At 48.6% G+C, this 26117-nt stretch overlaps 1 protein-coding gene across 1 annotated transcript in view; it reads right to left on the bottom strand.

The window, feature by feature from the left end:
- DHX8 (DEAH-box helicase 8) overlaps nucleotides 1–26117 on the bottom strand; it is a 429571-nt gene that overhangs the window by 58132 nt on the left and 345322 nt on the right. The window contains exon 19 of the mRNA XM_069634412.1: nucleotides 4468–4605. Coding sequence (XP_069490513.1) covers nucleotides 4468–4605 — 138 coding nt within the window. The remainder of the gene's footprint in view (nucleotides 1–4467; nucleotides 4606–26117) is intronic.

The following is a 26117-nucleotide window of genomic DNA, read 5'->3' on the forward strand; positions in this document are numbered from 1 at the left end:
ATAAAAAAAATATACTGGCACCTTTTTTTTTAAGTTTCTATTTAAAATTTTGAGCAATTGAAGCTCAAAATTTACTAAATCAAGCACATGGGGGCATCCATTTTGTGAAATGGATGCCCACCTGTGCTCGCTTTTGTGGCACTAATGAAGGAAAGGCCAGCCAGCTGTAGTAAACAAAAGCTACCACTGGGTGGCTTTTCCTTCATGGGTTTTTATTTCCAAGTTTCTCAGGCTCTTTCGAGCCGGAGGAGCCTGAGAAACTTAGAAAGATTTCTGCCTGCAGCTGCTTTCCCATTTGGGGCTCTCGGGCTCCCCACAGGGAGCCTGAGAGCCCCAAATGGGAAAGCTGCTGTAAGCAGAAACACTGCAGCATGGAAACACAGCCGCGTTGTGTTTCTGCCTGCAGCTGCTTTCCCATTTGGGGCTCTCTGGCTCCCCACGGGGAGGCCGAGAACCCAAAATGGGAAAGCCAAGGCAGGCAGAAACACTGCAGCATTTCTGAAAACAACGCGCTGTGTTTCTGCCTGCAGCTGCTTTCCCATTTGGGGTTCTCGGGCTCCGGGGAGCCCGAGAGCCCCAAATGGGAAAGCAGCTGTAGGCAGAAACACTGCGGCATGGAAACACAACCGCGTTGTGTTTCTGCCTGCCTTGGCTTTCACTTTGGGTCTGCGGTGCTCCCCTGCGGGAGCACCGGAGACCCAAAGTGATAGCCACGGCAGGCAGAAACACAACGCGGTTGCGTTTCAATAATGGTGCTGTTTTTCTTTCTAAGTTTCTCAGGCTCCGCCGCCTCGGAGGAGCCTGAGAAACTTAGAAAGAAAAACTGCAGCGTTTTCAAACATAAATACAATGTTTTTGAAGCTGCGGTTTTATTTCTAAGTTTTACGGGCGTCTCTAGCCCAGAAAACTTAGAAAAAAAAAACGCAGCTAGTACTTTTTAAAAAAAAAATGGCACTTACCGAGATGCAGCTGCAGCTTTTCTGCCTGTACGGAGTCTCCGGTCTCCGTCCTGCGAGTCCCAGCACCAATGAAGGAAAAGCCACCCAGTGGTAGCTTTTGTTTACTACAGCTGGCTGGCTTTTCCTTCATTAGTGCCGCAAAAGCAAAAGCGAGCACAGGCGGGCACCCATTTCACAAATCTTCAATTGCTCACAATTTTACATAGGAACTTTAAAAAAAAAAAGTGGCAGTATATTTTTTTGATTATTGTCCATCTTTTTGGGCAATAAAATTTTTTGGGCGAACCATTCCTTTAAGTGCCAAGGACGAGATAGCTTGTCCTTTTTGGCACCTTGTTTTCAAAACTGTAATCCAACCCCTGGGCTATGTGAGGGGGAGGTCCCCCCTCACTGCCAGGGGGGCTGGATTACCTTCAGTTTCACGTCGGTGTGAAATTGAAAGTAAAATCACTGCAGCAGCCATTTTCGGCTGCTGCAGTGAAGAAAGAAAGCGAGTGCCCTTTGTCACCTTCGATCTCCGGCTGTATTTCAAGCCGGAGATCAAGGCAGGTATCGTTGGATAGGGGAGATTCTCCATTGTGTGCCATTCCTGCTCACGGATCGGGCGCAGGGCACCCGATCCGTGAGCAGCAATGTCACAGGATCAATAGAGATCCATTTGTGACGCAGGGGGAGGGGGGCTGCTTACTAGGTAAGCATGGGGGCCACAGCGCTGGAGACCCCTGGGGGCAGATCACTGCCCCCAGGGGTGAAAAAAGGCGGGGGGAGGTGGGAGGGGATTTGGGGCCCACTAGGCCACCAGGGATATAGGAAAAAGTGGTGTCCTTGCAAAGGGGAGGTTCTCCCCTTTCCAAGGACACCACGTATATGATGCATTGCTGGTCACGGATCAGCGCAGAGCGCTCGATCCGTGACCAGCAACCCACTGGACCATCATGGAAAAGTTAGTGAAATGGGGGGGGGAGATCTGCTTCAAGTAAGCAGTCCCTCTCTCCCCCCCTGGCTCCCAAAGCATGGGGGCACATATGTGCACAACCCTGGGGGCAGATGGCTGATCATCTGCCCCCAGGGAAGGAGGGCAAAAAGAAAAAAGAAAATAAATAGAACGGGGATGGGGGGGCCTGGGATTTGTTTGCCCCTGTAAAATGGTGGTGGCCCTCCCCCACCAAGTGGAAAGGGGGGACCACCCCTTGTAGCCCTCCCTGGGGGCAGATTTATGGCCCCAGGCAGGAGTACATGAGGTGGCCCCCCATCCAATTAGTGGGTGGGGGGAGGGCTACCAGGAATTAGTGTGCAGGCCCCCCAAAGGATGAGGCCTGCAGGTTAGGCCCGCCCCGGGGGCAGATGGCTGATTATCTGCCCCCAAGGAAGGGGCAAAAAAAATATGAAAATAAGAAAAGGGAATTTTGGGTGGGATGGGGGGGCACTTGCCACCAGGGATATATTTTACAGAAATGGGGGGTTGCCCTCTCCCCCTCACCCCAAGGGGAAATGGGGGCACCCCTTGTAGCCCTCCCTGGGACCAGATATCTGCTCCCAGGAAGGGACACCTGAGCCCAGGGAGGAGTGCAGGACAGCCCCCCCCCCCTTATCTGCCCCTGGGGAGGGCTACATGAGATGGGCCGCCCCTCCAATTTGGCCATGTGTGGATTCCCACGGGTGTCCTCTTTTCGGAAATGCATGGGGTTCCCCGTTTTCCTTGCTGACTTTGACACCCTAGGCACAAATCTGTAGGTTGCCCACATGAACAAAATGGTCAGTGGCAAAAGACTTGGGGTTACCAGTGGGTTACCCTTTTCCTTTTGCGCCCCCGGTAGGTGCACCCACACATGTGAGGTACCGTTTTCATCAGGACACGTGTGGGGACGCGGGAAGGTAGGCCATGTGTTGTTGGCAGTGTGTTTCGGTGGGTTGCCAGAGCGAAATGTCTGAGAATTGTCTTCATTTCCAGCCAATTTCAGAGACATTTCCCTGTGTCCGCTCACTGAAACACGCCGCCAACAACAGATGTCATACCTTCTCGCGTTCCTACAGGTGTCCCGACGTAAAAGGTACCTCACATGTGTGGGTGCACCTACCGGGGGCGCAAAAGGAAAAGGGTAACCCGCTGGTAACCCCAAGCCTTTCGCCACAGCACAATTTGTTTATGTGGGCAACCTAAAGATTTGGGCCTAGGGTGTCGAAGCCAGCAAGGAAAACGGGGAAACCCATGCATTTCCCAAAAGAGGACACCCGTGGTAATGCACAGAGGTCTGATTTGCGCCAAGCGGCCCAGAATTTATTACCCAGAACCCCAGACAAAGTGAACATTGTGTTTTTTCCCCACCAAATATCACACTTTGTCGGGGATTGTGGCTAATAAAAAAATGGGGCAATTTGCGCAAGGCAGACCTCTGTTGAAGAAGAAGAGTATGTTCTACGTATGTTCAGGTCCTGTGACTTCCTCCATCATTTCTGGTCAGAAGTCCTCACATGTTGTGGCTTACTTATTAGGTTTCAGCTACCTCAGGATCCCCCAATTCCTTTCAACGCACAGGCTTGAGATATACCCAAGTTCCACAAACTCAGGCTTTGAAATGGAGGGGAGCTATTTAGCTCTTGATTATAGCCTAGAAGAGCCTGGTTAGCTTACAACCAACAGTTATCAGGAGTTACTTTTGGCTCCCCAGGCCACCTTACAGCGAACTAACAACTATGAATTTAACTCTGAATTTGCGGAAATCTATAAACAAACATTAGGGCACAACTATATGACATCTAAAGCATAAGGGGTTATAAATAATGGATACAATTATATGCATGCATTTTATGTGGAGGTCAGATATGTGCAACGCAACATAATAGCTCCTTGTTTCCCCAGTGGTAGCTCCTGATGACTGGTTATCGCTGGATACCCAGAGCCTGCTTGTAGCTCCTGCTTATCCAATCTTAATTTTAAGCTCTGCAAACTGTGCTACCAAGCCCTTATTATTACAAAATCATAGATTCTAAACTGGATACAAAATGTGGTGCTTTTGTCATCAAGGCAAAGGGTCATGTACAATAGGAAACGTCTTCTGGATAATTAGAAATCGGTTTGTAATGCTTTAGATCAACCATACATGCGAGTCAGCTTTACCTTAGCTAGTGTTCTAAAACGTATTACTTTTTAAAAGTGTGTTCTTTGAAAGTTTTGAAGTAGAGTTCTTGCCCTAGTACCTCTTTATATAAAGGATGGAACAGTTTAGGCTTTTGCTTCCTCCTGTAGGAGTACTTTAGTATTTACTGTATTTGTTATGTGACTTTACTGTAGTTTTTGGATCAAAAGAGTCAGAACCCCACCACAAATTAAAATGGATACTTTATAGAACTTTAAAAACAGTGTGAAATGTTCAACAAACAACGGAAAACGCTAAAAGTTGTGGGTTGGTTGCCTTACTGAAAAGGGGCAAGCAGGAGAAGCAACAAAAACAAAGCTTATAAAAGACGGTTACTAGTAAATGGGACCCCATCATTTTTGATAACCTACCCTGCGCCCAAGTCGTGTGAGGAGCCCTTCATCATCTAAAGCTCCCAAAGTGTACAGCTGCTCCATGGCAGTGATGAGAGTTTCCATCGGCGGAGCATCCATAAAATCAAACGACAACAGATCATTGATTCCCATGGCCTGGAGAAAAAAGATTTAAACACAATAAGAATAGTGTCAGTATCAAGGGAAATCACATGAGCATCACTCCTCACAACAAAGCAACATTGTAATAGGCCAGTTTATTAAACTCAAAGTAAAAAGGCATTTTAAAACCTCACCGGTTACAGAAAATTGATGATTCAGATAGCTTTATTTTTAAGACTGTACATTGTTACGATGGAGTCTCCCCGCAAAAGAGTGAGAGGCACTGACCCACAGCTCAGCATCAGGGTCTCCCTTAATCATTCCATGGCTCACTTAGTGGTAGCGATGGCTGAGAGGTGAAGCATACTGGCTCAATATACAGTACAAATAAATATAAAGAACTATGGCACTCTAGTCTTGTTCTAACCTCTGCAGCTCAGACTCACTTCATATAAATATCCCAAAATTAGGTTCCATTCATCCCTATTTATAAATCCATTGAAGTTCATCAATTACATAAATTATACAAAAACAATATCAAAAATAGAAGATACAAAATACCAACTCACAAACCTTTGTTAAAATAACTGAAATGCATCCATCCAAAAGGCCTGTCACCAAGTTGGCAATATATAATTTGTGAATTTGCACAGTTAATAAATCCCAAAATGCATACGACACAAGGGAACCCAACCCAGCAAAATTATTCATGAATTGGAACAGTTCATTATTAAAAGAACTTGCACGTCCCTAATCAAAATAATAAACAAAGACACACCCCAAGTTAGCAAAATATATGCATGAATTGGCAGAGTTAATTATTCATAGAATTCATACAACCAAAAGACCCTGACATGTGCAGGTTTCTGTCATTCATTGACATAAAATGCCTGGACTTTCATCAGGGGGAAATGATGCTCTGTTTACCAGCATCTCCTTTTATGCTAAACTTTATTTGCCATCTTCTTATCTCTGCTGAACCATTTCATACAGTATAACAACATTTAATAAAGCTAATGTCCACACAAAGATGTAAAGTCATCAGCAACGTCAAACAGGTTCTTCCGTACTTCAGCATCCAGATCTGCCTCAACCCAAGATTAGTTTCGCATAGGAACGTGCAAGAAACAAGCGGCTTCGGATTGGCAAAACTAGATACTGGTGCTGATTCTGCACTAACAACAAACATTAAAGCTAGGGCCATATCCCGCAGGTCTGCGGGAACAGTCAGAGCTTAGTCCCGACTGGTAACTAGGAAGACATTGTAACTTGGCAAAGTCAAAGGTCAACATTGGCAGTTTAAGCCTTTTGTTTGGCAGCAAGGCCTCAGGTGGAGGCAACAAGGTTCTGCAGGTTTGGGCTATGAATGTAGACCACACTGGACATGGTGTTGATATCGAAGGAAAACAAACTGCAGAAACTACGCTATGGGGCAGTTCCAATACCAAGGTAGTGTAGTGACTATCCAGCAAGAGCAGTTCAGGCAAGTCGCGATGCCAAGTCTCAGTGAGGTTCTTGGTTATTGCTTTGCTTTTGTAACAGACCTCCAGCACGGTCTTACCACTGTGCATGGTCAGTTGATCTTGCATATGTATGGTCAATGTACTGGCAAACAGTAAGGCTTTCTCTGGAAGCATGGGGTCCGACAGACTTGCAGCCTGGCTGTCCCACCCAGGTTAGGGGAAGGGAGTGCCTGTTGATCACTTCTATCTGAACCCAGAAATCTGATGCACTCCGACACTGGCAGGTCTTCACCATCAGATGGGTCTTGGCAGATCAGCAGAATTTCTTCACGTACCTCTTCACAACAGTCTGGCAGAACGTTCTCGCCAACAGCCAGGGTTCGACATCAAAAAGATAAGACTAGACTCCTAAGATCAATAGGAAACTGGTGAGCAGTGTGCACACATTTTCTAATTACAAGGGCACAGACTTTCAAACCTTTAGTAGCTGCCCAATTACCCAGGAGCTGCCATATTCAAACATTCCTGGGATTTCACTTGATGTGGATTCATGGTAGCAGCCAGACACTCAATTAAAAAAATCTGTAATGGCGAGTTTTGTCCCCTGCTGTCCTGCACTCATGGGCAGGCAGAGGCCATGTCTATAGGACGACTGGTGGAGAGATGTTTGTACAACCCTCTGGTGAGGGCTGAGTAATAAGGTTAGAACAGTGTCACCCTAAAAGTAAAGCCCACATTTTCCAAGGGTAGCTGTACCAGAGTAATTAGACATAACCTCAGAAGGGAAGAAGGCTAGCAGGGAGGTCCAGTTATTCCCAATAGTCACCACAAAAGAATACATATAGACATACACAGAAGTTAATCAGAGAAGGGGTAAGATTTTAACTTTAGAGATAAATCACCTCACTTGTGAGAACCCCAGAACTTTTTGCTGAACTGGTAATTATTTTTCCCTATACCTCAGTGAGTGGGAACCTTTTTCCACACTCACAGATCCTTTTACTCTTTTTATGGATGACATTTTTAAGATTCTCCATAGTGTCCTTTTAATTTTATCCTCAAACAACTTTTGGTATATACATTTTTATTGTTACAGGTTTGCACTTTGGGCTCCCCTTTTACTTTCTCTGGCTAACCTTGTGAGAACTACAGTTCCCAAGGGTAGAAAGGCTATTTCTATCCCCGCTAAATGTTGTTAGGTGAAACCAGCACACCGCACCTTATGTGGAGTGCTGGGGAGACACAATGTACCCCTTTCTCACTAGCACTGGAACAATTCTGTTACAGGGACAAGCTTACCTTAAATGGCTGGAACCTTTTTACAAATTCGGTGCACCTTTACTGCGGGCTGTATTCACAGCTGTGGTAAAGGCACCTATGGGTGCCCATTTTGCCAAAAGAGCCCCTTCTGTGTCATTTTGCGCTTCTTGTCCCTTCTTGTCATTTCCCATGCCCTCCAGGGTGGGAAATTCCTCTGATTTTTTATCTTTTGCGGGAGACCTCGGTCTAGCCCGCCCAGGCTCCAGAGTGCAGGAAGCGAGGGAGGAGTCCAAAACTCTGCAGCCCTTTGTCTTCCAGGCTGCCTGCGAGAATCCAGTTCAAACTGGGAGGCGGGCTGCCCTGAAAGGTCTGCAAGTTGCACGTCTGTTTGGTTGGCTGGGTTCCTGCATAAACGTCAGATCCTGGAAGCTGAAGTGCTGGTCGATCACCAGACCTGAATTCGAAGAGTAAGATTAAGAAACTGCGGCTGAGATGATTTCCAGCCACCGGAGAGCCTGCCATGCCAGAACCCATCCTTACAAGCAACCTGGGGACTATGAAAACAGGACCCTGACCCATAGCCTGCTGAGATCAACTGGACTGAAGACCTGCATTTCGAGACATCCCACATTATGCTGCGAACTTGTGGGGCTGCAATACCCCAATACCCTGGGACCTTGAGCCATTGTGCGGTGCACGGTCTTCCGAATCGAGCTGAAACTTTGCTGGCTTCCTGCTGGACCTCCAGAGACGTGATTCCAGTCCTTGAAGTCCCCTCACCAGAGTGCTGGACCAGATTGATATGTTATTTTTAACGTGCCTGCAAACAAGTGTTTCGAGGCGCGACAAGACAAGGGAGGGAAGACTAGACAAACAATCTTACTAGGCCTGGTGTCATTCAGATTGTGCGAGGAAGGGGGAAAAGGGAGAGTGCCAGAGGGAGGGGGGATGGGAGAGTGCCAGAGGGAGGGGGGTATGGGAGAGTGCCAGAGGGAGGGGGGGTATGGGAGAGTGCCAGAGGGAGGGGGGGTATGGGAGAGTGCCAGAGGGAGGGGGGGTATGGGAGAGTGCCAGAGGGAGGGGGGGTATGGGAGAGTGCCAGAGGGAGGGGGGAAAAGGGAAGTGCAGCTAGGGCAGCGCAGCTCTGGGTAAGTGCAAGGTGGCAGGGGACGGTAGGGTTGCAGTCCCCAAGCGCTCGGTAGGCCCGGAGGCAGTGCCGGGGGGACTGGTCATGGAGGAGCCTAGTACCCAGTGATATTCTGAGGGTAGCCCAGCAACCAGTCGGTGCAGCAGACAGGTAAATCAGCAGGGAAGGGAGAGAGAAAGCAGAGGAGAAAAGGAAGGTCTTGAGCTGCTTCCTGAACTACAGATGGTCCGGCTCAAGTTTGAGAGGGGTAGGGAGGCACCTGTAGAGGAGAGAGATTTAACCCCCATTTTCTGCCTGGAGAAGCATCTGACCATCAAAAGGTTTGAGGTAGCTGAGCAAAGGGCACGAGAGGGAAGGTATTCAGGAAGAGAGAGTTGGATGTTGTGCGGGCCGAGGCCCCAAAAAGACTTGTGGGCGATACAGAGTCTCTTGAACTTGCAGCCACCAGGAGCCAGGGATGAGATTTCAGGGCTGGAAAGATATGGTCCATGAGCTTGAGGCCAAGGACAAGTCTTGCAGTCCTATTCTGGATTAGTTGCAGAGGGCAGAGAGATTAGCGATGCAAATTCATTCAGCAAAATTCTGTTTTCTTCTGGCTCCTGAAAAAGGTGCCAAAACCACACAGGCACGGCCAGCCGTGAAGAAACTCTTGCCTGGAGCCTTCCCCCGTTGATCCTTGATGCAAAATGCCTTCCAAAGTCCTGTCTTCTGTCTTCATGACAAAGGAATCCATCGACCAGGTTTTTGACTGCAGATCCTGAAGTCTGCGCTGTTACAACTTGTTAGGTAAGAATTGATGCAGTCACACTGAGACTACACAACACTTATCTGCTTTGTATTCGGTTACCCACCTTTTGGTATAGGTCTGTACTACACAAGTTGGTAGTGTGACTGAGCAGCCAGGCCTATCTCAAGAGGGGTAAATGTTAGCTGTAGAGCTGGTCAAATGAAATCCGTAAATACAATTAGCCAAGTAACACTTACACGCAAGGTTTCAGTTATAAAAAGTTATTTATCATACATTTTTAAATAAGCATTCTTTAAAAAGGTAAATGGTTCCAACAATATAAATATACTTTAAAATTACTTTACAGAATCAAAACAAGTTAGTGGATAATCTTTGGATATGCTTCTTACACAATTCCTACACCCTGAGGTGACTTCAATCACAAGGACAGTAATGGCATTTATATATCTCACTAGTATATTTTGCAGATTATGAGGTTGAAGAACGGAAATGTTAGGGAAGGAAAAAGGTTAGACAGTTTCTCAGTATATGTGAGGACAACTAAATCTTACAACGAAATCTAGATACTTTCCCTGCAATAAATGTATATAACAAGCTACCACCTATGAGGGACAAACAGTATCAAAGTCAATGGACTAAGTCTTCAGGGAGCCAGGACAGCCAAAGTCATTTGGGACACAGTCTATGGATCTGATGCACTTCTTTGATAAAAGTCTTGCACAAAGTTAGAGTCTTTAGAAATAGCACTTGTAGGGTCACAAGCTGTTAAGCATGTGAAAAGTGAGTTGGAATCAACTCTAAAAGGTAAGCCAATGCAATTCCCAACTGAAAAGAGCGCGGCTAAAAGGCAATAAGGCAAGTACCCCAAGCCTAAACAGTACCTCTGATTTGAAGAAGAGTGGTCCAGCTGGATTCTGTCTTGCTACCGCGGTGCAGACCCTTGTTCCTGAGCCTCAGTCATGGGGACAAGAGGTAGGACGTCTGGAGGGCTCCTGCGGCGGTACTTGGGAGGTGTTAGGGAGAATTCTCATAAATGTGCCAATTCCTTCACCTTAGAGACCCCCAGCAACTTTGCTGGATTTCGAGGAATTGATTTATTTACCTGGAGAGAGTGTGAGCCTTTTTTCCCCACTCTCTCATGTATATTGATGTGCGTTCTACTCTTGTGCTATTTGATTATGGAGTTTTAGACAACTCCAGAGGCATCATCTGTTCATGTGTGTCACACAGCACCCTGAGTGCATTGACACAGGGAAGCCTTTTAGGCTGTCCCATGGTTTAAATACCTTTTCTGGGATAAACTACCGTTTCCCCAAGAAAGTAAAGTGAAATGTTTACTAGTCTTCAAATTCCTAGACCCAGCACACCCTATCTTACAATAGACTGCTGGAGGGGTTACGTGTAACCCCTGTGTCTAGAAACTCATGTAGCAGTAAACTGCTTCCCTTTCCTCTCGAAATGACTGGTGGCAGTGGTTTTACAAGGAACTACCATGATTTTTCCCGACCGCGAACACCGGTAGCGTAAAATCGCAAGAGCCATATTTTTCAAGATGGCGTCTGAGCCTCCTTTGTTTAAATGGGTCCCGGTCTTCTTTTTTTGCCATTTCTTTCTGGAAAGGTCCTTCTAGAGTTTGTCTCTGCGTGCCAAACTAGGTTTGGTCCCTTTGTTCCTACGCCTTTGGCGGGCTTAAGGACTGAAGACCGCCTCTGGCGCCCGAGTGTCTGGGGTGGGCAAAAAGTGAGGGAGGTGCCTGAAAACTCCCTGTGCTTAGTCTCCTAGGAGACCCAAATGCACTCTGGCGTGATTGGCTGGCTGACTGTCCGGCAAGGACAGCCACCCTGTTGGGCGAGTGGCAGCTAGGCCAGAATGAATGGGAGGAAACTGGATAAAAGGCAAGTCTCTTGGCTTGGAAGGCAGAGTCGACCAATGGAACGAAAGAACCGAAGATGAGCTTGAAGAGGATGGCTGCTGCAACTCCTGGACCGTTGGTTTGCCTGGTGAAGCCCTACTGCAGGTCCAAATCGCCAAATTCATATCGACCGAGAAGCCCCCACCAGGACGACTTCTCCCTTTGAGTTAGTGGGACCAATCAACTGGTAAGCCACCTGGACACCATTCTCAGAGCTGGTTGCATTTTCCTCAGAGTGCTGCAGGAAAACAAATAACCAGGGAGAAGGACACCAGTTTGTGTGCTTGACTACAGCTACCGGAATTGAAGATTTGCCATTTGCCAGCTTTGTGACCAGTCCCCGTGCAGTGCAGGAGTCCCCCACGCCCTCCCTCTTGTCCCCACGACTGAGGCTCAGGAACAGCGAGATATGCAGGAACTGCCAGGAACAGAAGTCTTCCGCTGCATCTTTTTCTTCATTATAAGGTATTGTGAAAACCCAACCGAGAGAACTTGCCTCTCACTGCGAAAGTGCTTGAAACCTTGGCAACTTGCAGGCCTAGTCAGCTTGTGACCCAACAAACGTATCTCTCTTTTATGAACTACTTCTGAGAACTTTGGCAAAGGCCTTTCCGTTTAACAACCAGAACCGTTTTATCCTATACAAGACTCTAGCCCATTGACTTTGGCCTACCGATTGCAGTGAATTGACTCCTCTGGTGAACTCAACCTATTTGCACTGTTTTAGAATGCTGGTACTCTTCATTAACCTATGCCTTTTTGCTCCTACTTCAAAAGAAGTTTAAATGCCTCAAACTGATAGTGTAAAGTACGGAAGTATATTTTTGTGCGATATAGATTGCCTCCTTTTAGTGAATGCTTTATAACTGACTGTAATAAATTAAGTGTTTTACCAAGAAACCTGGAGTATAAGAGTCCATTTGAATACTTGTGATTGGAGACCTCTGTGTAACATTACAGCTCACATTCCCTCTTGAGATAAGCCTGGATGCTCAACACGCTACCAAAAACTGTGTGGTACAGACTTATACCAAATGGTTGGTTTTGCTTACATCTGTAGTCATAGTTGTGTGTAGTGGTCCCAGAGGGTACTGCATGCAAACTTTGCCTAACAGGAGGTCGTCAGCAGCTATGGACTCTTTTCGGTTCAGCTTCACTTTACGGTTTCGGTGCTTAGCAAACAGCACTGTTGCAGATCTTGGATAACGGTTGGACTCTCTTCGCTCCCTCAGTCCTGCACTCTGGTGAGGGGACTCTGGATTGGCAGGTCCTGATTCTGGAGAGCCCTTAGGAGACTCCCAGAGCTTCTAGCCGGATTTGTTCTGCGGCAGACGTTGCTCTCTTCTATGGGCACTTGACCCCTGGCATTGGGCTTCCGAAGCAATGGAGAAGCACAGCAAGTCGGGATGATGGTCCAGTGGAGTTCGTCCCGGGGTTTGTTGGTCCCACTAACCCAAGGGGAGAAGTTGTTCTGTCCGGAGCTTCACTGTCTAGGTGAAAAAGGAGTGCAGAACAGCAGCAGGGCTTCACCGGCCAAATTCAAAAGGTCCATGAGGTTGCTGCAAGCTTAGTTCACGGTTCTTCGTCGGGCGTTTCTCCCAGTGGTCGACTCTGCCTTTAGTCCCAAAACCCTCACCTTTTAAGCAGGTTTCTTCCCTTCATGCACAAACAGCCAGCCAGCCAATCAGGACTAGTTGCATTCAGGCATTCCTAGAGACAAAGGACAGGAGAGTTTCGGGCACCTCCCTCACATCCTGTCCATCCAGACACACTGGAGCCAGAGGCAGGCTTCAGGGTTTAAGCCCGCCAAAGGACAAAGGGCTGAAACCTGTCGCAACGCACAGAGTAAAACCCAAGAAAGACCTCACAAACAGAAAATGGCAAACAAAAGAAAACCGGGGCCATTTTGACAACATGGTCACCCATGGGTGCTGTACTGCAGCTGAGGGTTCAGCCTGCGGTCGAAAAGCACAATGGTAGGAAAAATTAAACCACTGCACCAGCCATTTAAAGTAGTCAGGGTAACATAAAAATGTAACATGAGAAGGTAGGTTAAGGGGCTACTAGGTAACCCCCTAGCAATCCACATAAGATGGTGTGTGCTGGACCTACAAAGAGAAAAGGTAAGTACAGTCAATTTTACTTTACTATTCTTGGGAACTGTAGTTCACATAAGAAAAGGTATTTAAACCTTAAGAGAAATCTAAACGATTTCTCAGTGACATTGAAGGTGCTGTGTCACCATACAAAATGCAGATGCCTATGTAGTTTGTCAGACTCCAAAAACAGTGAAAACCCAAAATCCAAATCAGGTAGAAACATGAGTTTGAGAAAAAGGTTGGTCTCACTCCTGGGTAAAAATTAAAAAGTCCCGAGTACCGCAAAAGAGCTGGGGGTCTCGAAGTGTGAAGGGAATTAGCACAGAAATGAGAATTCTCCCCAACATAACTTCTTCTGTGCCGAGGTACTGTACAGGCTTGGGTATTTACCTACCCTAAGCCTTTGTGATTCCTATGTAGCTTTGGAGTGTTTGTGATTGGGAGTCTTCTCATCCAGTTCACCCAGGCCCACTGCTGGAATCCTCCTAGGGTGTCTTCTCAGAAGTCCCTGGACCCTTTTGACATCTCTAAAGTGTAATACTCTACTGTTTGAACAGTCTTCCTTAGAAACTTTTGCTACTTCTATGACTCCCTGAACTATCTGTTGGATACTAGAGACCCAGTGAACACCCTTCTGTCACGGAGAACAGTCATGCTTCAAGAATAAGGGAAAGACATTCTAAGGATTGGGCCAGTTTCCTAGAAAAGTGTACTTAACTTGTAAATGAGTTGGTTGGTAACTAACTCAGAGTGAGCAGTTACAAAAGTTATTATTTAACTTGAATGTGTGTTGTGTCATTCTGAAAAGTATATATGTAAGGTTATTTTACTCACCTGTGAATTGGTTGCACCTCTTCCCAAAAGGAATGCTGTTGGCTTCACTTAACTATTTCTTCCAGAATACTAGTGTGTAGGTTCACCAACTGAGTCTTGCTTCCCCTGACCTGCTGTATAGCCTGTCTAAACTAAGTCTGCCTTGGGTTTTATCTATCTTGAATAACATTGAGCCATTCATAAAGTTTAACATTGGGTTTTGCAGTCTTTGGGTTATACTTACCTTGAAGTTGCCGACAGCTCCTTTAAAAAGTATATGGTTTTTACTTACCTTGGTCTGCCTTGTGCCATCCTAAAATAAAGTTCGAAAGGTATTGCTTACCTTAGCCTGTGTCCCACTGACCAGAAAAGTAACTAATAGTATATTACAACATTACCTGCCTAGAATAGCTGTGCCATTTTTATAAAAAAGAATTCTGTAGGTGTAGCTGACCTTAGTCTGCCTGGTGCAATCATAAATTAGTGCAGAGTTATTGCTTACCTTAGTCTGTATCCCACTGACCAGAAAAGCAACTGTAATAGTATGTTACACGAAAAGGACTTACTCGTCTACTATAACTTATCCTGAATGTGGTCATAGGTTTCTACTGTTCATTGAAGGAGTGTTTCACTATTCAGAAAAGTATACTTGCAGGTTGGTTTACCAAGTGATTCCTTAACGGGGTGTCACTGCACAACTGCTAGGGTCTACTACCCTTGAATTAGTGAAAGTGATCAAAAAGTAATGTATGGTTTTACTCCCTGTGAATAGGTGTGTCCTATACTAAATGTATTTGATGAGGTCTGACTTGCCTAGAAATAGTGTTAGTTTTCTAAAGAGTTTATGCTTTGGTCTCTTTACTTTAACACATTGTGGTATGTTTTAATATTGTGTTTATAATTCTATGACCAAGTACTTACCCCAAGATTTATCTTTGCCTAACTTGTATTTATAAAAAACCTTAATTTTGTACAATACTTCCAGTTGTCAGTGTTTCTGTTGAACTCTTGGTTAACTACAAGTTCTTTGTACCTTCCTACAGGCCTCTCTCCCTCCTAAAATAAGCCTAGCTTCTCGGTCTACACTACCATATACTCAGGTGGTACAGCCTTTTACTAAGAGTGGAGACTTGTACTGTCTCAGTTGAATAGTTTTACTAAGCCCTTAGTTGGACTTCAGAAAAACTTTCCTAACAAGGGGGCCCTAGGAAATATAAAAATACATTAATAGCAACATATTCAGGAGCCAAGATACCACATAGAAATCAGTCACATGTTTCCTCCTACACTTTAGTACACAAGTAATATACATACTTCAAATACAAACACAGTTATAAAGTTCATATGAATAGCAAACAGTGCTACATAATGTCCAATACTGCCACGAGGGCTACCATCAGGCTTAAGCTACACAGGCCCAGAGGAGCATCTTGTAGTTCAAAGAAGGAAATGGAAGTAGCAAGAAATTACACAATGGAAATCCAGATGCAGGAGCGTAACACAAAGATTTAAAACGCTTCTGTGATAGTTGCTAAAAATACCAGTGTTGGCAAACTCCAGGAACCTAGTCAAATGCAACTGTTCCGGTAAATACCCTACAAGGTTATTTGTAGGAGTTTGAGAGGCTGAAGAAAGGCCCCATTCGAAACAAAGGGACAAAGTCTAGAATCAGACCTTGTTTATAGCAAAAAGCCAGGAAAATACCAGTTCTCCCCTACACGTGTTCCGAGAAACAGCAGGAGACGATGCAGCAATGCAAGAGCAGCCCAAAGTTCAGGCCTGCCTGTGAAAACTCTCTTCCATGGGCCTTGGGGAACCCTAACGATTAGTATGACGAATAAATCACCTTCCCAGGACCTTAAGGTAGCTACTCACACTTAAAGTTCTGAAATGTCAGTTCAGGTGATCCGAAACAACCTGATGTGCACAAAGATTCTTTTCCAGGTGTGGTTTACGAGATAAGAACACCTAGGGTTTGAACCCTGAACCAACAATGACCCAGAGAGCGGAAAATAACAAACCTTGCCAGGAGTAGGACCCACCAACCAAGAAAGGATCCAGGATGGTAAGATGGCTAAACTGCATGAACTTGATCAAGCAGATTCCGGTGGCTCGAAGGGCAAGATGGGGGCAGCAGAACCCGGTCCCTGAAGGAAGACCGTTGAGGTGGACGAAACGAATGGAGGCGTGGTATTGGTGTTCCCATACCCTTCTGTACTGCTGCAACTTCCCTCAAGGCAGGAAAACCGTGAAGCAGCGATAAAATGGTACAGAGACTGCCCCAGCACAGAGTTCGCAGCTTGTTTGTTTAGGCATTTTTTGTACAGCCCTCTGGTGAGGGCTGATCAGCCGATAAACTTACGAAGGGGCTAATACACCCGACAAGAAAGGGATGCCAAACCTCTCTTAAAAGGTAAGTAATTGTGGACAGAGAGTCGAGGCTAAATTCTCAGTTGGAGGTAGCAGACTGACCCAAAGGTCAAATTAGTCCACACACTTATCCCTAGCAAAACACACCACAACGATGTACTGAATTATTATGCATTCATTTACACATATAGCTCTCTTTCAGTTAAAGTACTTAGGCACATAATACACAGTATTGAAAATATTCACAATGTATATATAAAAACAAACCGTAATTTCTTTGAGGACTGTCCTCACCTAAATACTTTAATGTGGTTCCACTATCACAGGGTGCCGGGGCAAAAAATGTAATAAGACAGTCTAATAAAACAGTACAAAGTCCCTAGCCTGGCCACAACACAGTACAGCTTCTTAAAGTTTTAAAGACACAAGACACTTTACTTATATATTGTAGGCACTATGCCTGGTGGTAAGCATGCAACACACATACAAGGGTAGGGGAGAAGTATAAGGGAATCAGGCATTTCACCATAAAGAGGCAAACACTGATATTCTGCATTAATTCTGGCTTAAAGGGCATAACATTTTAATAACAGAAATGAACACATAATTAAATATAGTGCTAGAGAGTAAAAACAATTCTTACATACTGTCACAGGCCTCCCCCCAAAATAAATAATAATCAGCGCACATTTTAGAAACCAGTACAATAGACTTCAGGTAACAAAGTTACAGTAAACAAATTGGCTATATTTTTTTTTAAATGTATTAATTTGTTTACAGTTTATACAAACGTTTACAACAGAATTTTCCATAAAATCAACACACAGTTACATTAAACCTTGACACCAATCACGTTAAATCTTCTTCGTTCCTCATCTAAAACATACAAGATCCTGTACAACCCATACGTATACATTTTCTTCCTACAGAATCATTACCTTTTAAATCTATTTTGCAAGTGTTTTAAAAAAATGCTAAGACTCTTAACCTCAGTGACAATGAATTACCATGTAACATCCTGAGCCATAGGATCTCTCAATACCCCGTCCTTATTTACAAATTCTCCAAAGTACCTTATTCTGGAAGACAAAAGTTCAGGGCATTCAACCATAAGATGCGCTAACGTTTCCATCTCCCCAGAATGTTACAAAATCTACAAGTTCCCCTTTCATCTCATTGTGTAACCGTATGCATTTTATTTCATTTGTGGAAAGGACATTCAATCTGAATCTCATTAAACTTATTTTCACCTTCTTACATGAGAATTTCTTAAGGTATGATTCAAGTTCTCCTGGGATTTTTTCCGGCGATAGTATATGTGAATACAATTTTGCAATCCATTCTCTTAAGTATTTTCTTCAATTCAATTTATTCTGGTTAGTTTTCATCATTTCCATTGACCCACCTATTTCTGCCAATATCCTTTCACAAAAGAAATTGGCTATATTGTAAATATGCATCCTCAATGAGAGAGGTGCAGGGCTAAACTTTAAAAATACATTTCAAATCTCTGAAAAAGTTTTTTTTTTGCCTAAAATAACCAGGTTATTCACCGTAGTGACCACCTTACTCCTAGTCCATAGTCCCCTTTCCTCCCTACTTATGGGACATCTCTCCGTCCTGTGGGACGGGACCGGAGCACTTTGTAAAAAGCATCAAAAAATGTGTCCTTCCTCTTTCTTGCGCGGGGCCCGGCACGAGGCCGTAACCCCGCCCACCTTGGCTCCACCCCGCACATCGCCCATCAGTCCTTTTCTATCGCCAGGTCAGAGACCTATTAGCAATAACAGAGGAACCTTATTCGAGGGGACGGCGGGCGGGCGTATGGCGGAAAGGGGACTATGGGCTAGGAGTAAGGTGGTCACTATGGTGAGTAACCTGGTTATACTCCTACGTCCCGTCCCCTTTCCTCCATACTTATGGGAGATTCCCAAGCACTCCTAACAGGAACTACGGGTGGAGGGAAATACCCCTTACTGAAAAAGGTTCTTCAGCACAGCCTGACCAAACTGAGCATCAGCTCTTGAGCTCACGTCAAGACAATAATGCTTACAAAAAGCAGATGGGGAGGCCCAAGTAGCTGCCCTAGCGATGGACTCCCAGGGGACATATTTCTGAAAAGCAACCGCGGCTGCCTTGCTCCGCACCAGGTGTGCATGAATACCCTTAGGAGGTTTCAGCCCTTGGACGGTGAAAGACTCCGTAATGCAGGCGGCGATCCACCGGGAAATAGTCACCTTAGAAGCCTGCTTATCCTGAGGGTTACCAAAAGTCACAAATAGTTGAGAACTCCTAGGCTCCTAAGTTCTGTCTAGATAGAACTTAAGAGCCCTTCTGACATCGAGACAATGCAGAACCCTTTCTGCCTCTGAGGTAGGGTTCGGAAAAAAGACCGGCAGGGAGATCGATTGATTCAGATGGAATTCAGTTACCATCTTCGGCAGGAAAGCAGGATTCGTCTGTAGGACTACCTTATCCTTGTGAAAGACCAAGAAGGGATGCTCCACCGACAAGGCCTGGAGCTCACTCGCCCGCCTTGCTGACGTAACGGGGACCAAAAAGGACACTTTCCAGGATAGGTTCTTGAGGTCCACCATGGCCATGGGTTCAAAAGGCTTATGGCACAACGCGGTCAGGACTACATTTAGATCCCACGGCGAGTGCGGACTACGAACTGGAGTGTAGAGGCGTGTCAAGCCTGCAGAATGCCTCTTAACCACTGGATTACACAGAGAGTAAGAACATTGGTCCGTAGAAAGATAAGCAGAGACCGCTGAAAGTTACGTTCTGCATGACAAGACGTGAACACCAAACTCTGCTAGGAAGGATACGAAGGACAGCACCGTGTCAATCGCAGCCTCCCTTGGGTCCAACTGCTTTCCCAAACACCAATGACAGAACCTGAGCCATTTACTTCTGTATTGGGATCTAGTCGAGGGTTTCCAGGCTGCCTGGATAATACGTATGTTATCCGCAGACAAGTTAAGATGTTCTAAAGACTTGAACTCAGGCACCATGCCGCCAAGCTGAGCGATTGTGGGGCGGGGTGCCACATCTGCTGTTCCCCCTGATGAAGAAGATCGGGGGTCACGGGTAACCTGATCGGCGGACACATCGACAGGCCACCACAGGGCTATGAGTAGAAGGGAACAGTTCACCAAGTTCTTCAGCATCCAAATTGCTCGATGGACTAGAGGCAGAGGTGGGAAGGCGTAAGCTCTCATGTTGTGCCATGGAATCTAGAGAGCATCCCCCAGAGAGGAGGCTCCCAGCCCCCCTCTGGAGGCATAATGAGGAAGCTTCTTTTTTACCACCGTAGCGAAGAAGTCCACCTCCGGTGTGCTTCAACGCAAGAAAATCCATGAGAGGACCTCTGCCTTCAACTCCCACTCGTAGCTGACCACTGTCCGCCGGCTGAGGGCATCCGCTGTGACATTCAGCTGGCCCGGGATGTGCACTGCAAGCAGCCAGACACCATGAATCACGGCCCACTCCCAAATCTGGATGGACAGGTCCACGAGGGGAGGAGACTTCGTTCCCCCTTGCTTGTTGATGTAATACATTGACAGCACATTGTCTGTGCGTATGCGGACCACCTTGTTGGCAATGATCGGTCTGAATGCCCTGAGCGCTAGGAATATTGCCAGAAGCTCCAAATGATTTATGTGCAGGAGCTTGTCCTGAGGCGACCAAAGGTCCGATACCTGAAGAAGATCTAACGTTGCACCCCACCCCAGGAGGGAGGAGTCCGTCGTGATCGTCACCATAGGGGCTGGGTCTTGAAACCCCGCACCCACCGACAGGTTGCTGAGAGATGACCACCAATCCAGGTCCACGCTCATGGAATCCGGAATCATTATCAGCTTGGAATCCGGGTCCACAGCCTGACGCCAGGAACTCCGAAGAGCCATCTGGGTCCGTCTCATCTTGAGACGAGCAAGAGGAAGAGCCAGCACGCACAAGGCCATGAAGTCCAGAAGCCTCTGGAACCACCAGGGCGACATGCTCTCCGACTGCGCAAACATCTGACACGTGGCTAACAGATCCGCCATTCTGTCCCCGCTCAGGTTCACTCTGCAGTCGATCGTGTTCCAGCGAAAACTCAGGAAAATCAGGTCCTGCGAGACCGTCATGGAAGATTTCCGCCAGTTCACCGACAGCCCAAGATGTAACAGGAGCTGAAGGAGAGACTGGAGATTGCCCGCTGCTGCCAGCGGACAGGGGCTGCGTAAGAGACAGTTGTCCAAATATGGATACACATGGATACCCTGGAGACGAAGACGGGCCGCAATCACCAACATCATCTTTGTGAAGACACGCGGTGCCGAACTGAGGCCAAAAGGAAGCACTCGAAACTGGAAGTGCTCCTCTCCCAAAGAGAAGCAGAGATATCTCCTGTGTGGGTTCCAAATCAGGATATGCATGTACGCGCATCCTGAAGATCCACCACACTGAGCCAATCGCCCATCTGCAAGGAGGAGCGTATCTGGCTGGGCGTGATCATCTTGAATTTCTCTTGGGATAGGAAAAGATTGAACTGGGAAAGGTCTAGGATGGTGCGCAGGCCAGCCTGGTTGGGTTTGGGCACCGCAAACAGCCGGGAGTAGAAGCCCTCCCCTCGCTCCCCATGGGGAAGTGGTTCCACAGCCCTGAGGTCCAGAAATTTCTGAACCTCGGCTTTGAGGGAGTGCGAGCTCGACAGCTCAAAAGGAGGGTTGAGGGGTGGGGTAGGGGGGTAGAGGTAAGCGAAGCCCGCCCGAGCGACTGACAAGACTCATCTGTCTTCTGTGATGGTGTGCCACGCCTCCCAATGAGACGCAATGTGTCCTCCCACCAGGGTCACGTGCGAGCGCGGAAAACCCTCATTTTGCAGGTTTATCGGTGGCGGTGCCACCTGAACCTGAGGAGAAGGCTGAGGAGCGAGAGAAAAACCGCAACCGTTGTTGCCTACGGCGGTTGTTTTTCCCGCAGGGGTATCCACTCTGCGAGTTTTTCAGTCGAGGAAGCCCCTAAAGCCAGAGGAAGGTCGACTTTGCGACAATGGTCTCTGGGTTTTGAAAAGAGTCTTAACCAGGACAGACAAGGGCTTAGCTGTCTGAGTGCTATCCTTCGTCTTGGTGAGCTCTACATCTGTTGTAGAATGAAAGAGCTCCTTCCCATCGAACGGAAGGTCCAACACCTTGTCCTGCACTTCTTTTGAGAACTTAGTTGCATGCAAACACGCCTGCCATGAGGTATCAACCCCCAGCATAAGGCCCCGAGCCGAGGTGTCTACGTGATGAGCCGCAGCCTCCAGGAGATCCTGGGCCAAGAACCTGGCGTCGGATAGGCCTCCTTTAAAGCCTTCCAGCTTATCGACCGGGATAAACTCCTCAAACTCCGACAGACCTTTCCACATCCGCATGTTAGCGCCTGCTAAGGAACAAGTTACTTACCTGTAACTGTTGTTCTCCAGCATGGGTCTGGCATGGATTCACATGCTCATGAATATTCCCCGTCGTCAGGCTGGGAATCCTCGGTAAAGAAAAATCAGTATCAGTTTCGTTTCTGATCTGTCTTTCGTAGTAGTAACCAATCACTGATCTCTGCGTCATACTGACCACAGCCAATGACTGCCCTCTCCCTAAGCCCCGCCTCTGGCAGCCATCTTCAGATTTGGTAGCACGTGAAGTGGCAGTATGACCAAGTGAAGAGCCGCAGAGGGGTAGGCGGGAGGGTTCGCATGTGAATCCATGCCAGACCCATGCGGAAGAACAACAGTTACAGGTAAGTAACTTGTTCCTTTTCCAGTATGGGGTCTGGCATGGATTCACATGCTCATGAATATAAGAATACATAGCAGTACACACATTCACAACCACGGGAAGTGGCAAACGGCTCAACATTAAGCAATACAAAAAACTCAACATTAAGCATCTCTTCCTCCTCACCAGGCTCACCTTAAGCGAACAGGTTGCGCAGCACTGCCTGGCCGACCCTGGACTCCTCCCTGGAATCCCGATCGACGCAGTAGAATCTCGTGAAGGTGTGCGTCGACCTCCACGTAGCAGCCCTGCAGATGTCCAGCAGGGGCACACCAGATAGGAACGCCGTAGTAGCAGCGATCGCTCTGGTCGAATGGGCTCTTGGACGGCCTGGCAGCGGTCGGTTAGCCAACCGGTGGCAGTGCATGATGCAGCCGGAGAGCCATCTGGAAATAGAAGACTTCGAGAGAGCCTTCCCTTGATTCACAGGTCCAAGGTTCACGAATAGCTGTGATGTCCTCCGAAAACTCTTTGTGCGGTCCACGTAGAACTTTAGCGCTCTAGCCACTTCCAGCAAGTGCAAAGTCCTCTCGGCCGGCGACGAAGGAGATGGGAAGAAAACAGATAACACCAGGGGCTCGTTAAGATGGAAGTCCGACGGCACCTTGGGCATAAAGGAGGGGTGCGTCCTAAGCACCACCCTCGAAGCATGGAAAGTCAAGTACGGTGCTTTGCAGGATAGGGCCTGGATCTCTCCCACTCGTCGTGCGGAGGTAATGGCCACCAGGAATGCAGTCTTCCACGACACAAACTTCATCGGTGCGGAGTGCATCGGCTCGAATGGGGGCCCCATGAGCCTGGTCAGCACCACGTTAAGTTCCCATGCCGGGGCCGGGGCCTTCACCGGCGGGAACGACCGGAACAGTCCTTTCATAAACTCTTTTACCAGTCGATGGGACCACAGGGACGTCCGTCCTGTGGTTCTGGTATATCTGGAGATCACCGCCAGATGAATCTTAATGGAGGCATGGGCTAGCCTAGCCTTTGCCAGCGATAGCAGGTACGGCAGCACTTGCGGGGCCGTAATCCGTAGGGGGTTGATCTTCTGTGCTCGGCACCAGATAGAGAACCTCTTCCACTTGTGACCCTAGCATTTGAGAGTCGAGGGTGCCCTGGCCTTTGCAAGAACCTCTCTGCAGTCGGCCGGTATATCGTACCCTCCGAACTCTAGCGCTGCAGGAGCCAAGCCTGCAGGTTCAGCAACGCTGGGTCGTGGTGGAAGATGGCGCCTCCTTCTCTGGAGAGAAGATCCGCGTCCGCCGACAGCTTGATGGGAGGGGACGTTGACAAGTCCAGAAGGTCCGGGAACCAGATCTGCCTCGGCCACGCCAGTGCGACGAGGATCATCCTGCACCAGGACCTCTTGAGCTGGTTGATGAGTCGAAGCAGCAACGGCAACGGAGGGAACGCATACAGGTATAGGCCGTCCCAGGGAAACGAGAACGCATCGCCCATGCTTCTCGGCTGGGGAAACCTGCTGGCGAACCTCTGGCACTTCGAGTTCGTCGCTGTTGCAAACAGGTCGATTTGGGGTTTGCCCCATCGTCGGAAGAGTTGATCCACCTGATCGTGGCGCAGTTCCCACTTGTGACATGCGCGCAGCTCCCTGCTGAGCGAGTCGACGATGGTGTTTCTTTCTCCTGCCAGGTGGAAGGGAACCAGGAACATCCCCTGGGCGACCGCCCAGTGCCACAGATCCTGTGCCTCCTTGGATAGGGCTGGGGATCTGGTGCCTCCCTGCTTCCGTATGTAAAACATTGTCGTGGTGTTGTCCGTGAAGATCCGCACCACCATGCCCTTGAGCGACGGGAGGAACGATTTGAGAGCCCAGAACACGGCTCGGAGTTCCAGGATGTTGATGTGCAGGAGCTTCTCCTCCGGGAGCCAGAGGCCTCTTGCGTGGAGATCTCCGGTGTGGGCGCCCCAACCTTCCAGGGAGGCGTCCGTCGTCACAGTCTCCTGGTACGCCGGTGTCTGAAAGTCCTTGCCCGCCGTGAGGTGCGCTCGAACGCCCCACCACTGAATCGCCCGCCGGAACACATTGTTGAGGGGGACCCTGTCTTCGAAGGTGCCCGTCGCCTGCATCCAACGGGCGTCGAGAAATTCTTGAAGAGGGCGCATCCGTAGTCTGCAGAGGCGCACCAGGTAGATGCAAGAGGACATCATCCCCAGGAGGGACTTGATGGACCTCACCCTGGCCACGTCCGTGGCTAGCGGGCGCTGCACTTTGCCCAGAAGGGTCTTCGTCCGTTCTTCCGACGGTGCCGCCAGGCGCCTCACTGTATCGAGCTTCGCTCCCAGAAACAGGGCCACCTGCGACAGCACCAGGTGGGACTTTGGGTAATTTATGGCGAATCCCAGGTCTGTGAGTAGCTGGACGGTCCTCGCAGTGTGTTCGACTGCGAGTTCCCTCGTCCTTGAGCGGATGAGCCAGTCGTCCAGGTAGGGGTAGACGTGAATCCCCTGCAGGCGCAGCCGCGCCGCCACAGGTGCTAGGCACTTGGTAAAGACCCTGGGGGCCGACTTCAATCCGAACGGCAGTGCTCTGAATTGGTAGTGGCGTCCCTGGACGGCGAACCTGAGGAACTTTCGGTGACTTTTGAGGATGGGAACGTGGAAGTATGCATCCTCCAGGTCCAACAACGATAGAAAGTCGCCTTCCTCCAGCTGTCCCAGCACGTGCTGGAGGGTGACCATCCAAGTTCAGGATGATTTGTTCAAACAACGAAGGTCCAGGATGGGGAGCCAGCCACCAGTCTTTTTCCTGACGAGGAAGTACCTCGAGTACACCCCGGAGCCCCGGAGCCTCTTCGGGACGAGCTCGATGGCACCTTTTCTGAGCATCACCCGTACTTCCAACAGCAGTTGCGGGACGTGATTTTCCTTCCTGGCCACAGGTGGAACGTGAGGGCACTTCTTCAGGAATTCGATAGAGTGTCCTCTTGCCAGGGTATCCAGCACCCAACGGTCGGTGGAGATGAACTTCCACACGCCGACGAAATTCGTCAGCCGGCCTCCCACCGGGGTGCTTCGGTGGGATCCCGAGGCCACGGCCGGTTCAGTCCTGGTTGGAGGTGGTGGCCTTGCCGCCCTGGCCGCCTTGCCGCCCTGGCCGCCTTGCCGACGGCGGCGAGGCGCTCCCTGCTTGCCGTGACCCCTGTAGGCCTCCTGAGACGAGGAGCGTGCCGCCTGGCGGTAGGACGAGCCACCACTGGATCCCTTGGAGGCCCCCTGTCTGCCTCCGGAGCTCCGAAAGGGCCGTCGTTGAAGGGCTCCTAGGGCGCGGGCCGTCTCCGTGTCCGTCTTTATGGCTTGGAGGGATTCCTCCACCGCCTTCCCGAACAAGTTGCTGCCGTAGAACGGCATGTCCAACACCCTGGTCTGGACGTCCTGACGGAAGTCGGTCGCCCGGAGCTAACCCCGTCGTCGTAGGCAAACTCCGTTGCCCAGCTGGCGGAACCCGGTATCGGCAATATCAGTTGCCACCGTTATGGCGTGGTCCGACGCCACCTCGCCTTCTTGAAGTATTTCCAGGGCCTCGGACCTCTTGTCGTCCGGTAGGAAGTCCAATATGGGGGCCAGCTTAAACCAGAGCTCCCGGTCATTACGGGCCACGATCGCCAGGGCGTTGGCCGCTTTGATCGTCGTCGCCGCCGACGAAATGACCCGTCGCCCCATGGCGTCCAACTTCCTACCCTCGCCGTCCGGAGGGGAATTCGACGTTGAGGCTCCTGACCCCGCCGCTTTCTTCTTCGCCGCCACCGAGACGACCGAGTCTGGCGTTGGCTGGGCCCAGAGGCACAGGGGAGCGGTCTCGGGGACCCGGTACTTCTTCTCGTACCGGTCCCGTTTGGCTGGTGCTGTGGAGGTGTTCTTGAGCACCGACAGGCCCTCCTCCCAGATGTCATCGATTAGAGGCACCGCGATGACAGTCTTCCTCTTGGCCTCCC

The sequence above is a fragment of the Ambystoma mexicanum genome, chromosome 13 (assembly GCF_040938575.1).
Source record: "Ambystoma mexicanum isolate Mex_15411 chromosome 13, UKY_AmexF1_1, whole genome shotgun sequence".
Classification (NCBI taxonomy): domain Eukaryota; kingdom Metazoa; phylum Chordata; class Amphibia; order Caudata; family Ambystomatidae; genus Ambystoma; species Ambystoma mexicanum.